Consider the following 15625-nt stretch of genomic DNA (forward strand, 5'->3'; position numbering starts at 1 on the left):
TTGTCCCTTGGTCTCAACAATTCTTGCTCATATAAACCCTCCTCTTTCTCACCAATTGGACTCCCGGAGCTCCCCCTGGGGCCTGGCCGTGGATCTCTGCATCCAGTTCCCTCAGTCATTGGATGGGGTTTTTAGCAGGACAATTAGGGTGTTTGGCCATCCTATCACCAGAGTAGGTCAGTTCGGGCTGTCTCTCGACCATTGCCAGCAGTCTATTGTGGGGGCATCTTTGTGGATTTCTGTGGGCCTCTCTAGCACTTTGCTTCTTCCTATTCTCATGTGGTCTTCATTTACCATGGTCTCCTATTCCTTGTTTGGACTGCTACTCACACCACCAGGGAGGCTACCTGGAAAACAGGACCCCAAGAAAGACATGGGGATCGCCCAATGACAGGGAAATGGATGAGATCTACATGAACAGCCTGGACGTGAGTGGGGGTAATAAAGGGCGAGGGTCGATGGAAAGAGAGCTTGGGGGAGTGGGAGATCCCAGCTGGATCAAGAACAGAGAGGGAGAACAAGAAATATCTGAAATTTTAATCAAATACACCACTTATTTTTAAGTCTATGTATGATAATGTTATTTTTTCCTTTAAACATAGTTCAGCAATCTTATTTGCTCTAGTTTTGGATTTATGATTCTATTCAACACAAATATCCATTGAAAGCACTTTTTATGGGTGCTAGTAATTTAACCAAATTTCTAGCTTCCAACTCCTAATAACTATTCTAGAATTAGTTCAAATATATTCCATTTGACTTGATTCTTTGACTTTTATTTCCAAATACTTTCCTTCCTTCCATATGCTTCAGTATCTTTTAAAAACATTATGAGGAAAATGTTTCTTAAGTTAAATTTCAGCTCTACTCAGGTAGATACAAGTGATTGATAGGGTAAATTTAAAAGGTGGAGATATTTAGGGAGGGCAAGGTAAATAACCACTAAAAAAGGTACACCAATCCATGGCTTAGACTGTACTGATCACACGTATATCAGTACTGTTCAGTAACATTTAATGTATGTAAATGAGTTAATATAGATAAATAATAATAAGATAGTAGATAATAATAAAACAACTAGTATATGTTAAATACTTAGTCTGAAATCATTTTTCTTTCTTTGCATTTTTTAAAATATACTCCTTTAAGGCAGCATGACTAGTTTTTTGTTGTAGTAATGGACTCAAACTAATTATTCAAAATCAGAAGGTTAAACAAGGAGAACAGAATGTGGACTCAAACTATATTTCTGTCCCTTAAATTTAGTGTTCACAGAAGCTGTTACTCTGCATAATCTGAAAATACACTAAATTACACAGGAAAATTATTTGGAATTTGTTCGTAGGGAGAGTATAAAGATGCTTGATTAATATCTACTTTAAAACCATTAATTAAAAACTAATATTTATAGAAATGGACATAGTGAGGTAAAACATAACTTAACTTTCAATGGACAAATGTATACACTTAAGCTCCTTAAAACCCAAGTGTCAAATACCATATTAAATTTCAGTTTCCATAGTCCTGCTGTGTTCATTAGTACCATGAATGCTAACTAAGACACTTCAATTTCTTTGAATTATTGAAAAACAATATATAAATACCTAATGATGATTTTAAAAGTGACCAAAATAAATTAATTGCAACATGCAAACAGAGAAAACAATGAAAAATAGAAAATTAACACAGTACAAAATTTCATTAATTTATGAACATTGAAAACCTTCACTACAGGAAACTCTCCAATGTTTATGCTTTAGGGGATAATTAACCTCAGCAAAACAGCATGCACTGTACCATATCTGTATTTGTTCAAATGAAATTGACTGACTTTATAATTTATTTCTGTTTAATTAAAGGTATCTTTTGGGTTTGAAAGTATGTACAAAGCCTGTAATAAGGCATTTTATTGTTATACACTGGAAATTTTGAAGCAATAGTATAATTAGCAACATAATATGTGGTTTTTAATGACACTACTATTTTCTTTATTACATGTGTTTTTTAACAAAATAGTTAAAATAGTGACAAAATAAAAAGCACAAAATTTTCTTTAAAAGGGATCCAGAGTTATGACAATATAATGAGCAACACTCATTTATAATTTCAGTAACTTAAGTGAATTTTCTTGGTAGTTACATTGAGTATATTTATTTATTATTTATTATTTTAACAGACATTTTGTAAATACATCTATGGTACCGAAACTATACTAGGATAAGTGAATGCAGCAAGAAGAAAGACCATAATTTCTTGCAACATTTTATCCCAAGAGAGTATAAGAATACACAAGATAAGACCTATGGCTAGGATTTACCTATGTATGTCACAATAGCAAATTGTGTTTAGATAATATAATGTTTCTAGAACAGTTTCATATCATGAGATGGAATTAGAACCATCCAATGCAAAGGAAGAAGGATGCAAAGTTGCAAAGCTCAGTCACAATGCAAAGCAAACCCATCCTGTAACTCTCAGGGAACATTCTGGAAGAAAGACTAGAAAGACAGTAAGAACCAGAGGAGCAAGAATTTGCTGTAGGATTGTGCTTCCCAGGAATCTCAGAAGTTACAACCATAAAGTCTCACTACATGACTGATTAAACATAAACTCAACAAGGACAATAACAACAGACATGCTATCATGGACATAGGAACACTTAGGAGGTTCAGTCCTACAAAAGAATCACAAACAACTAAGGAATGCTGAGAGCAGAGGAAATAATCTTCTTTGGGGCTGAGCATACAAACTTGTTATTAAATACTAGATGCTCATCCCTGAAATATACACATAAGAAGCATTATAACACTGGTCAGCTTGTACTTATGTATTTAGGAGTATGTGTGTGTGTGTGTGTGTGTGTGTGTGTGTGTGTATTTATACATATATATGTGTGTGTCTGTATTTGGGAATATATATGTAATGTGTATGTATGTATATAACACTTAACTAAAAAAAATTATAAATTTGAAAGAGTGCAAGAAATGGCCTATGAGAGGGTAAAGAAGGAGGGGAGAAAAAACTGGTAAATGGTGTAATAATATTATAATCTTTAAAAAAGAATAATTTATAAATCATTTAAAGATAATAACAAGAAAAACATGGTGTGTTAGGCAAACTAAAAGACAATACATATGGCAGTAAAAAGAAATAGAAAGAAAGAGAGAGAGAGAAGGAAAGAAAGAAAAAAGCTGTAGTGTTTTTGAGAGTTGCATGAGATAAATTTGGAGACTGAAGTAATATTCAGGTGATAGATTCCCATGCCATCATTAAGTGTTGACCTGAATTTGCCCTTTAAAGGAAATTCTAGAGGATGGAGAAGAATATGAATTATTTAGTAAAACCTATACAATTAAGGAATTGATTTGGATTGGGTTAACTCTTATTTTAAAAGATTCATACACTCTCTACAACTTGTGTCTAACACTAATATTTTTTACAATATCTCCTACAACCAACAGGTTGGTCTTCTTTTTGACCTACAGTATCTCCTTACACCAACAGGTGGGTCTTCTTTTTGAACTACCACAGAACTTTTTGAAGGTGGAGGACATGTAATTTTATGTCCCCTAAAAAAACATTCTATTTCTCATGAAGCACTAAGATATTTAGTAGAAACTAGAATAATTTCTTTTTAAAGAACATGCCTTTGATATTCACCAATACCAGTTTAGATATTTATACTTGCTTGGAATCATATCTTTGAAAACTGTTTAATGCCAGAAAATGCAGCTGATATTTTAGGGCTTGTCAAAACTGTGATTCACATAGAATAATATAAGTGATGTACATTTAAAGGAATATTCATGGGTAATGTTTGCCTTATATTAGTAACTTTGTTCTAAAACTAAGAAATAAAGTGGATAAATAGAATCAATGGTGTGTTATCAGATACTGGAGTAACATTAGGACCAGTTTAATTAAATTCAATTTGGTTCAAACATAACAATTAAATGGATGAGAATAATAATTCATATAACATAAATGCCTTCTGTATAAGCTTTTCTCTGTGTGGCAACATAAAAACCATGAAGAATATTTCCCACGAAGGTTGGCCCATTGAATGAGTCCTGTATAAAATCATCATTTTAAAATAAATATAGACAGGAAACAAGTCTTTCAAATAGCAATGAAATATTCAGACAGCAGCTGATACATGGCTTCAACTCTATTGAGGTAATGATCTTTATTTTAAAATTTATATGAATAAATTTACTTTTTATAGGAAATCAATTTTCAACAAATATTGAGTTGTCTATTTTAAATATGAGTAGTAACTATTCTAATGTGTACAAACTATTGGTTTTTAATTCTATAGCTTTTCACAAAATCATGCTGGTCAATTTGGGCAAAGCTTAATTTTCATAAATGTTTATAAAGTATGCCTCATAAGTTGTCTTCTTTCCTTTTTTGAATGATTCAGTGATTGTAGGTTACTTTAGTATTCATACAAACAAGAATTATGGGATAAATTTAAATATAACTTTAGTATCATTCTTTACTCTTATTATGAGCAATATTCATGGAAAAATTTGAATAGATAAACAAGATAATATCAATAGAATACTTTAAATGAAATTATTACATGATAAAATTTTACTTTAGATTATGTGATTTAAAGAACCATTCCAAGTTCTTCCAGGATAAATTCAAGTGGAAATCAATTTCCTTTGGAGCTGTAATTTGCTTTATTTTCTTTTCTACTAACTTATGTCACAAGATCTTGATTTCTTTGAGTATGTGCCTGACATTGTTTTTAAAAAGTGCATATATCTTGATCTATATAAACCATGCACAAGCACACTACCTAAGCCATATATAGATTAGAGGACATATGTGAGTCTGAGAAGGAAATGGGATGCATGTATTGTATTCTCAATGTGTCCACTAGATTAATGTTTCCAATTACTAATATCTTGATAGAAATGATTTTTTGATACTATTTTGAGTTTTTCCTTTATATTTAAGCAATGTGTTGTTTAGAAACATAAAAATATGTTTGCTGTTTTCCCCAACTTTTCAAAAGTTACATGTATTGAGATGAAATTTTGCAATATGTGATATTTTATTTTCTCTTAAAATATAACCTAAATTAATTTTTTATTCATAATATCAAATAATAGGTGTTATATTTTAAAAATAAAAAACCCTATTTATATGATTACATGTCAGGCTTAGCTAATTTAGAATTGCATAATGAAATTATAATATAACACCAGATAGGGTTCCATTTTCTCCAAAAGCTTAATTTTCTCATGTACTAATTAATACTTTCAAATGGATATATTAATTAATGCAAATACTTAAAATTCCTATGTGGTATAAATTCTCTGTGTTCATATATATGCATTTATTTATAGAAAATGATTGCTTTATTATGCTGATTTTTCTATAAATTGTATGTGATGATAAGTAATAAGAGCAAGTATTTATCACTCATTTGTGCTATCCCTTTTTATTTTTTATTTATTTATTTATTTTTGGTTTTTCGAGACAGGATTTCTCTGTGTAGCTTTGCGTCTTTCCTGGAACTCACTTGGTAGCCCAGGCTGGCCTTGAAATCACAGAGATCCGCCTGGCTCTGCCTCCCAAGTGCTGGGATTAAAGGCGTGTGCCACCACCGTCCGGCGCTATCCCTTTTTTAAAATACCCACGTCTACTTTTAAATCTCTCACTAAATCATTTTCATTGTACTTTGATTTATTTTTAATTTCTGTACTTCCAAATTATTATAATTTAGTCCTGATTATCTACATTGTTCAGCTACCTCAAATTATGTTTTTTAAGTTGGCAAAAATGTAAGAAAAAAGAGGAAGGCATCTGAGGGACAAATAGTTTACTTGACTTTCTACCCCTTGGCTTTCTCTTCCAACTCATTCTCTAGTTAGAATCATCACCCAATATAGCTTTGGCTGTAACTAAATGGGCACAAGTAAAATAACATCGATACCTCTATGAGTAACAACTGCAAGGTCTTTAGTTCTTTCTATCTGTTCAGCATTTCGTGGTCTTCTCCTTGTACTTTGTGTATCTGCTGGATGAGGAGAGAGCTGGTCCTTGGATGTGTTGTGATCCAGACCTGAATTTCTGAGACTTGTAACTTGCACTCGCTGTTCCTCGGCAAGTCTATGGCTGATGACAGCTGTAACACTGGATACAGTAACATCTGCAGGTGTGCTAGCAACAGCAATAGCACCAGTGGCAGTCCTGATATGCTCCTCTAACTCACCAGTGGAGGTAGTGTGGGTCAATGGAGAAGAACCTGTGGGACACAGTAGCACTAGATGCTAACTTTTTCTTTTGAATTTTTTTAGCTTTTTGATAAGTTTAATCAATTATATTTTCTACTATTACCTTAAGGATAATCAGCATGGTCAATTAAAACACAGGCACACCACTAAAACGTGAAGTCCACCAGACCCCCCACCCCAGGATTGTATGTATCAAGCTATGAATGCAATTAAAAACAAAATAAAACACTCTAACAGAATACATTAAGGTGGACAAAGGTGGAGGAGAAAATTTTTTGCAGGACCCTCAATCCATGATTTTCTTCTTTTTAGCTCATTGACTGAATTTTAATAGATACAGATTCGACAGAATGAATAACTGTGTAACAACACTTTTCCCAAAATTATGCTTTGAATAATAGGGTTTCATAACAATTCAATTTCTGGGAAAATACCAAGTTTTTCTCTTTTAAAACAAGCAAGTGCAAAGGAAAATTTGAAATCAAAGCATGAATGAAAAAAAAAGTGATGAAAAAGTGAGACTCTGAAAGTATCATGTATAAATAAATGTTCATCCTAATCTCATTTGCCAGGCAAGGATCCAACCAGGGAAGATATCCAAGGCCATGAAATATTTTCCTCTTATACTGAAGACATGCTGCCTGAAATTAGTTAATATTTTTCATTATTTGAATTAAAAAAATTTAGATAAAGCAATTCTAAAATGAATAAAATTTAAAAAATGATTTCATTTTGAACTGAAAAAATACTAATTAGATACAGGGATTTTTTTAAATCCAACATTGTTTTAAAATAACAATGAATATTTCTAAATATTAGTAGTTCATTATATGCGTGTATACTGATGTATAAACATCCATTTATAAGTGTATGTATCTTACTACTATTTATTGTAACTGTAAACATAGGACTACATATTTCTCTTCTACATTATAAATTAGGATTTTCATTTTTTAATTAATATTTGTAAAGTTTGTACATTCTTGATTTGGAATGATTATCATATAGTAAAAATTAATCTTATTGTAGAATCATAGAACCTACTGAGTATATATTTAAATGAATCCTTAAATGCTTAACAAGAAGAAAATCACTCAATCTTGTAGATTAAACTATTAGTAAAGACTGAAAGGTTCTTCATAAAAGGTTTCTGAATATTTTTAAGTTAATGGAATGATATATTTTTTATTTTTATGTACACTTCTCAGTATTTTGCATTTCAGTATGCTGAATTAGGTCTTTTTGACAAACATATACAAGGTGGTTTAACCACTCCAAACAGAGTAAATTGCAGCATCAGTTAAAAACTTTGATAGAGTTCTACATTGTGTTTTTCTTTTCTTGTGCTGTTCACATATTAGTGGGTGTGGTAATCCTGTTTGTCTAAAACTCAAAATGTAAGGTGGATGAATAAGAAGCCCTTAATTGCTAGGCAGTAGCAAAGTTTAGAGACAATTGCCATGAACTTTTCCAATATGAATTCCCATATTCATCAATCTCATCAAATCTTCCCAAGAATTATATAATAATAACACATGAAAGAAACAGAGATGAAATACACATGCAAATTAACAGATTATATTGAACAATGAATGTATTTTAAAATATCAATCAGAAAAAAAATAAGTTCACATGTTAACGTGAACTGGCTAGAATTCACTACATTCACAGTAGCTGTGCAAATATGCCTGTGCTACTTACTAAAATAGTATTTAATAAGGATAATCTCTATTCATATTGACAAACAACTGCTTACATGACTTTCATGTAGCAATGGTGAGTCATTTCTATGAAATGCAGTCTTAATTCTTGTGATTGTGAATGCAAATTTAATTAAGCTTTCTGTTTTAAAATTTTATGAAAGCCAGATGAAAACCTAATGCTTAAACATTTGTAGTGCTTCAATGTAGCATCCAAAATTTGATTTGATTTATAATGTTATTTTATAAGTGTGTATGTGTGTGTGTGTGTGTGTGTGTGTGTGTGTGTGTGTGTGTGTGTGTGTGTGTGTGTTTGTGTGGTGTGTGTGTTTTGTGGCTGGGAGACAAGGGTGTCAGATCACTTAAAGTGGAGTTACAGGTGGCTTTGAAACCTGACAGGTAGGTTCTGTAACTGAGCTCTTGTTTTCTTTAGGAGATGTGCAGTAAGTGCTCTAAACCACTGAGCCACCTTTCCAGCTGCAAGGTTTTTGGTTTTAAATAAACAAATCACTAAGCTATAAATATTCCATACTAAAAGCATGGAAAATAAAGGAATTTGTACCTTGTCTAAAACATGAAAGGTGAGCTGAATGAGCACACCTCACTACAAAGCCATTATGATTAATTTTAAATAAAATTCATTTGAGAAACAACTTCTTATTGATTTTTGATTCTTGAAAACAGGCTTAAGTGGCAACTTTAATCATTCACCAAAAAGTTTCTGATAGATTATCAGAACCACTTTCTCACAGCATAGATACAAGTCCAGATTAAACTTGGAATGGGAATCCATGTTTGGTACAATTTAGAAGAAGGATCTTTGAGCAACCCAGTCTTAAAGATTTCAGCCTTAACCTCTATTTTTGAGCAATGGTAATAGTAATTATTTATTTTTCCATTACCCCAAAATATAACAAGATTTAGTGAGGAAGCAACAAAAACTCCGTTTCTTTAAAACCAAAGTCTAGCCAAACACGTTTTCAATCAGATATTTTATGAATCAGTTATGTTTTAACACACTGTCTTATTATTCCAACCAACATACTAAAATGCAAGCAAAGTATAGGTTTAGATATTTGGATATCTGCTTATTGCTGCAGACCTACAGTCTTGATTAGTGCCTGGAATAGAGTAGGTACTCAAAAAAATATGAAGTATATGAATGGATTTAATAATAAAGCTCAAATCAGATTATTAGTAACAAGTAGGATAATTTAAATGAACTATTATTATAAATATTTACCATGGAAAAGTCACATTTTTAACATTGTCATGGTTAAAAGGAAATTCCAAATGGGAATAGGAAACAGGTTAACTCTGACCTATATTTTCAGAAACATCACTTTGAGAAAGTGTGATATCTGGACATTTTGAGGTAAACCATTAAACATTTTTTACCACTTCAGAATGTGATAATGCAATCTGGTGGTATGATGGGTTTACTTGAAATATTGAGACATCTTCAAATTGAGGAGTAAATATGATTAATGAAAATAATAGGAATAATTATATTTAATATAGGGAGATCTATTTATAAGAGCCATAAATAATCCTCTAATAAGGTAGTAAAAAACATGCATTATCATTTTATAGAATATTTTTGTAGTTATTTACATCAAGCATAAACCAGTTCAGAATAATGATACTGGTACCTATTTAAGTTGAGTGTATAAGAAATATTAAGTTTTTCAATCATGTAAATGTATTTCAAGGATGTAAATGAATTAAATGTTTAATAGCTTAAAATCTTTTAAAATGTCTGCACACATTACTGTCTACACACATGGCATCTGTCAATGTTGACACAATTCCTAGAATGAAACGTATCAACAAGGCATTATTAAATATATAAAATACGTTAAAATGAACTGTATCAATAATGCAGTATTTTATATATATATGTATATATATATATATAAAATTTATCCAGTCTTAATTCTAATGTTTAACTTTTTTCTAAAAAAATGAAGTATGCTGCTGTAAAATTACAAAACAATTGCCTTCAACAGCACATTAAAACATAATAAGACATATAACCAAATTAATGGAAAAATGTACATTCAAAAAAAATTCTGTTGACCACTTAAACAGAATCGTGTATATAAAATGTGCTTTAACAAAATTAGATTGTCCTGTAATTATGGTGAGTTATATTTTAAAATACTGTGTTTATAACATGAAACATATCTAAAATATAAATTCATTATGATTAATAAGACATTTCCCCATATAAAAAGAAAAATGAAATGATACACACATACAAAACATGCTTATACAAATTATAAGTGTGTGTCACATTTGGATTCATGACAATGGAGAATGACAGTCCTACACATGCACGTTATAATACTCAGAAATGGTGTGTACAATATCCAATTCAGATTTATAAGGCATTCTCATAAAAATTATTTTTGTAATAGCTTTATAACATTAACAATAAATAAATAAGTTAAGAAACATAAGTCATTATAAAAATATAGTTTAGACAATATACAAAATGAAATCTTACAACATGACTGAATTAAAAATTCCTTTTTATTAAATTTAAATCCAATTTAAATTTTATGACACATTGATTTCTAATAACTGTCTAATTCATCCAGAAGTTAAGAAAGAATATCTGCTAAATGTGAGTATATAGCCCCAAAATTTTTAAAAAAATGAATACATTAAATGTGTCTTTACAGTCCAAGAAGATTCCCTTAGCTGTTTGTGTGAGCATTGGTTTGTGCAACCTATCTTCTCTAATCCTGTCACTTCCTTAATTTCAGTATTTTATCTGAATCAAGTCAATGAAATTGTACATAGTTCATAATAATAATAAGACATGTTACGGTGAAAAAATGTAATAAACATTTAAAATGAAAACATGCAAAACAAAAAATGCACATATTTATATCCAAAATGAAGTAATGCCGAAATGAAATAAAGATACTCCTAACATTGCAATTATCTCCATGTCATCATTTATACATTTTATTATTTTTGTTCATTGAAGTGATTTTGTAGTTTGCTTTTCTTTTTTAAAAATATTTTTTAGATTTATTTTTATTATATTATGAGTGTTTTACCTGCATGTAAATCTGTGTAACAGATTCATGCTTGGTTCCCAAGGGGATGTGAGCCTCCATTTGGATGCTGGGAATTGAACCCAGGTTCTTTGCAACAGCAAGAAATGTTCTTAACCATGAGTCAACTCTCCAGCCCTGCTTTTCTTCTTATATTAAACATCATTTACATGAATCAAACACTCGCTGAACTTGGTGTTTAAAAATCAAAGGATGCCTCTGCTTCATTATGTCTGATGCTACTATTTTTACTAAGAATATAGTAGCTGAGAAAACAGCTAAGTCATTTTGCATTTCAAATGATAATAATTGCCACAAGTTCAAATCTGTGCCCAGGAGGGTCTAATAGAATTCATGGTCAAATCAACATTCAAATTAGAGAAGAGACATGTAAACTGAGACAGAAAATCTTTGAAATGATACAAAATAGTATTTTCTTTTAATCAACTCTTATTTATTTAAACTGCCACTGTCCAGAGCATTTAAAGTTATTATTGAAACAGAATTAACTTATAAATCAGCTTTAAGAATAGTTCTATATTGATCTTATGAAATTATATTTTAAATTGAAATACTAAATTAATGTTGAATCTACATTAAATTTTTGATATTTAAAAATCCTCAATGAATATAATTTACCTTGACAATTAAGTGGGAATGTCACAATTCAAAAGTACTGTTACTTTTGTTTACTTTCTTAAGTGCCATCAAATAACCTGTATCAAGTAGCATGACATCATGATGTATATGTAAATAGAAAGTACATACTAATCTAAAATGTACTGGAGGGCTTAGAAAGAAATGTCTTTCGGACTTAGTATTGCAAAATGTTCATGTTCTCTAAGTTACACATATGTTTTTAACTTAATAGTAAGTATAAATTAGTATTTAGTTTTATATTGGCTTGGCTATTGCTCATTGAGTACAAACTGTCTCAATGATGAAAGTGAATAATAATAATAAAATATTTTTCATTAAAATGAAATTCATGAGAATTTGGTCAACTGACTGTCACATTTACTAAATCAATACTGTCATAAAATGAGTATTAAGCAAATTATTTTCTGTGTCAAGTTATTTGACATCCAAAAAGAATCCCATATTGTGAATTATTTGAAGTGATGATGAATTATTTGAAGTGATGGTAAATTCCTTTGGAAAATGATTTGTAGAAATATCAAAATGATCACACAGCATTCATGGGACAACTGTGCTGATCGCAATGAAACTTCTACATTTTAATATAAATGTATGAATAACATGACAAATAACAAATTTTATCAAAATACAAGAAAAAATAGGATGATTTATTACAACCAAAAGTAGAATCAATGAAACTTCCATGAGAATCTATATTACCTCTCTTCTCAAATGATCATTTATTGTTTAATGTGTTGATTACAATTAAGCTGCAGTGTCCAGGGTCAGCACCTCATTACCCTCATTTATTTACATTTTGGAAACCTCCACAACACACCACTTGGAGGAATCCACAAAACATGAGTTGAAGTCTTTGTTATAACTAAGCATGGATGTCTTCCAAGAAGCCACAATGGTAACATTGAAAATCTACTACACAGGTTCTGAATGAGATTGATGGCAAGGGTCCTAGGTTTGCGTACATTTTGTATGTCTTGCCACATCTAACCGCAACTGTCTTTCAGCCTGACAGTTTAGCCTTTGTCTGAAACAGATCTCATTGAACTTGAGAAGCATTTGCTGTCACCAGCTACCACCTGAACAATAAAATATAGCTATATATGTATATGTTACATATATAAGTATCTATACAATTTTCATTGAAGATTCAGAGGTATTATTATGAAAAATTCCATACACCTTCTTCCATGATTTTATATTAGAAACATTGCCTTCATAGTCATCCTGTTTCTAGTAATCCATGTATATTAATACTAACTAGAAATTTAATACTACATTTTTTTTATATTTATTTACTCTACTTCCTCTTAGAAGGTAAATAAAATATTTACCTAGTATTGACCAGAAGATAAACATGCAAAAATGAATAAAATTTTTAAATACACAACTCTCTTCATTCTCCAAAACTATATATTGTATTCTGTACTTAGTTATACTTATTGGCTGTTAAATGCCTGATTGTTAATATCTTAACATCACTAAATTATTTGCCCTCTCTAGATATGTCCAAATGATATATAGAGAGATATATCATATAACATGCAACTGAGTTTATATTTCACATACCAGAATAGAAGAATAAGGAGTATTTTATACCGCATGTACAAAAATGAGTGTCTAAAAACCAGAAGTAACATTCCATTAATTTGAAAGTTTCTCTTGTATAGTTCCTCAAATTGGCTCCACATTTCCCATTTCTTTCATTTTAGGAGAGCTGTTTCTAAAATAAAAACTTTTATGATATTATTTTTATTTTGATCATAAAGGGAGACAATAGGAAAAGTTGAAGCTGAGATTTCTTCTTACACTAGTAATGACCTCTCTCTCAATGCTCCTGGGCCCTGGCTAATGTTATTGTCTGTAAATATACGTGTTATTTTTGTTTCCTTCTATACTTCAGGTCCATTTTAAGAAGAGTGTTGCCATTAATTTTACAGATTTCAAATGTATCTTTTACTATTTTTTCCAATACAGAGTTTCTATATGTAATACTCCTGGCTGTCTGGGAAATCACTTTGTATATTAGGCTGGCCTTGAACTCACAGAGATCCACCTGCCTCTGCCACCCAAGTTATGGGAATCAAGGCATGCACCATCACTGCTCAGTTTTAAGTATGTTTTAATGTATGCATTGTGCAGGGTTTATACATATTATGTGACCTAAAGGAACCAAGCATCTACCCTTCCTTCCACAATTTACTTTCCCCAATTTGTTCTTAATCATTAAAGTTTTTTCTTAGGTAGAAATGCTTGGCAAATTTTGGAAGATATTCACTTCAGAGAGGAATAAGAAACTTACATTTTACTATTTAATTATGCTTACTGAGATCTGATTGACCAAAAACTAATAACTGATCTCACACAATTACTATGTAATTAGAAGTCATTGTTTACCACTGTGTGCAAGAGAGGTGTGGGTGGATAGGAATCAGCTGGCCTTCTGGAGGAAGTACCATTATAGGCTTGATTGTGTACAAGTTGCTGAGCAACTGGTAGGAATTGTCATAAATAGGCTGATGTAATGGAGTCTACTAGAAACCCAGGCAAAAAGGTCTTATTTTCCTATATCAAACACTCTGAAGAACATTTGCATATTTTATAGTAGGAAAATTATACCATGCATGAAAAAAATCATTGTCTTAGAAAATAGCATAAAGGGGGAAACTGAAAATATAAATGTTATAATTAAAATAGGTAATGTAATGCTATTGATAGTAATGAATGCTATAAAATTATAGCATGGTTTATATTTAGCACTAAGTGTACTTAGGATTTTAGCTTGATTACAGGACAGAGGATGTTAAATTTTAGTCATCACAAAAAGAGAACTGAATGAGAAGATCATAAATGCCATAAATTTTAACACTGTGACTTCTGGTCAACCCTCTTTGACTTAATTCTCTAGGAGTATAGAGTTTAATCCTTAGGGTAATGTAAACCTGAAAGTTAATTAGATCTTCCTTTTTTCAAAGCCTCCCTGGAGATGAGATAGATAAATTTATGTTTTAATTACAAAGGAATTTCATATAATTAAAAAGAGAATATATTTGATGAGACAGAAAGTGGACACTTCTGAATTGTAGATAGGTTTTTACACTATCTGCTCATTTATGTTCTTATAAATATTATGAAAAGCAACCCAATTCAGAGAATGAAATGCTGTACATGTGCTAATATCTAATAGAAAATAGATTTTCTGTTTTTCCTGTTTGCATTTTAAATATTCTAAACATAAAATTACTACAATCCATCTGATTTCTCTCCCTCCTTTCTATTGCACAGACACATACCAAGTACCATATGCAGCACAGAAATATACCTCATATTGTAGAAGGTATCTGTAGATCTCTTTCTAAGAAGACTAATGACAATTTAAATAATTAGAACACCATGATATGTTCTATAGTGAGTATAAAAAGAATTAGGAAAAATTCCTGGAAAACTCTACTCACATGAATCATTGAAACATCTAGGTGATGGGCATTGCTTGTTTAAATTTAAAGTACCACAAGGTTATTCCTGGTAGGAAAGGAGAGGATATATATATATTTTTGAAGTAACACTTCTGAAAAATTCGTAGTCGGGGAACTACAATGTATATTTCAGGCACTGTAAAATTTTTGATAGTGTGAGGATGGTGATAAAATGATAATGGAACCAAACAATAAAGAGTCAAGACATTTCAGCTTTGCTTCAAGAGACGATGCATCAATGAAGAGTGTCAAGCAGAAGATTGATGTGACAAGATTGCCATTTTGGAAAGGTTGTTCTAACTCTAAAGTGGACATGGTGTTAAAGACATACATGCACTGAGGGCAGGACAGATATTCATTTACACACAGTGTGGCTAGGAGCCTCTTGAAATCAAATTCCTAGATTTCGTAAATACAGATGGAGAACACACTTTTATTTGAATGTTAGAAAGTCCACAAGTAGTTTTCATTTT

At 30.9% G+C, this 15625-nt stretch overlaps 1 protein-coding gene across 7 annotated transcripts in view; it reads right to left on the reverse strand.

Annotated features, from left to right (window-relative positions):
• Csmd3 (CUB and Sushi multiple domains 3) overlaps window positions 1-15625 on the reverse strand; it is a 1145339-nt gene that overhangs the window by 700465 nt on the left and 429249 nt on the right. For 4 of the 7 annotated variants that reach the window (XM_052747788.1, XM_052747786.1, XM_052747792.1 and 1 more), the window contains exon 7: window positions 5951-6262. The exons of the other annotated variants lie outside the window; for them this stretch is intronic. In XM_052747788.1, the coding sequence (XP_052603748.1) occupies window positions 5951-6262 (312 nt within the window). The remainder of the gene's footprint in view (window positions 1-5950; window positions 6263-15625) is intronic. 7 annotated transcript variants of the gene reach the window in all.

The sequence above is a fragment of the Peromyscus californicus genome, unplaced genomic scaffold (genome assembly GCF_007827085.1).
Source record: "Peromyscus californicus insignis strain IS unplaced genomic scaffold, ASM782708v3 Scaffold_20__1_contigs__length_68692818, whole genome shotgun sequence".
In the NCBI taxonomy this organism is placed as follows: Eukaryota; Metazoa; Chordata; class Mammalia; order Rodentia; family Cricetidae; genus Peromyscus; species Peromyscus californicus.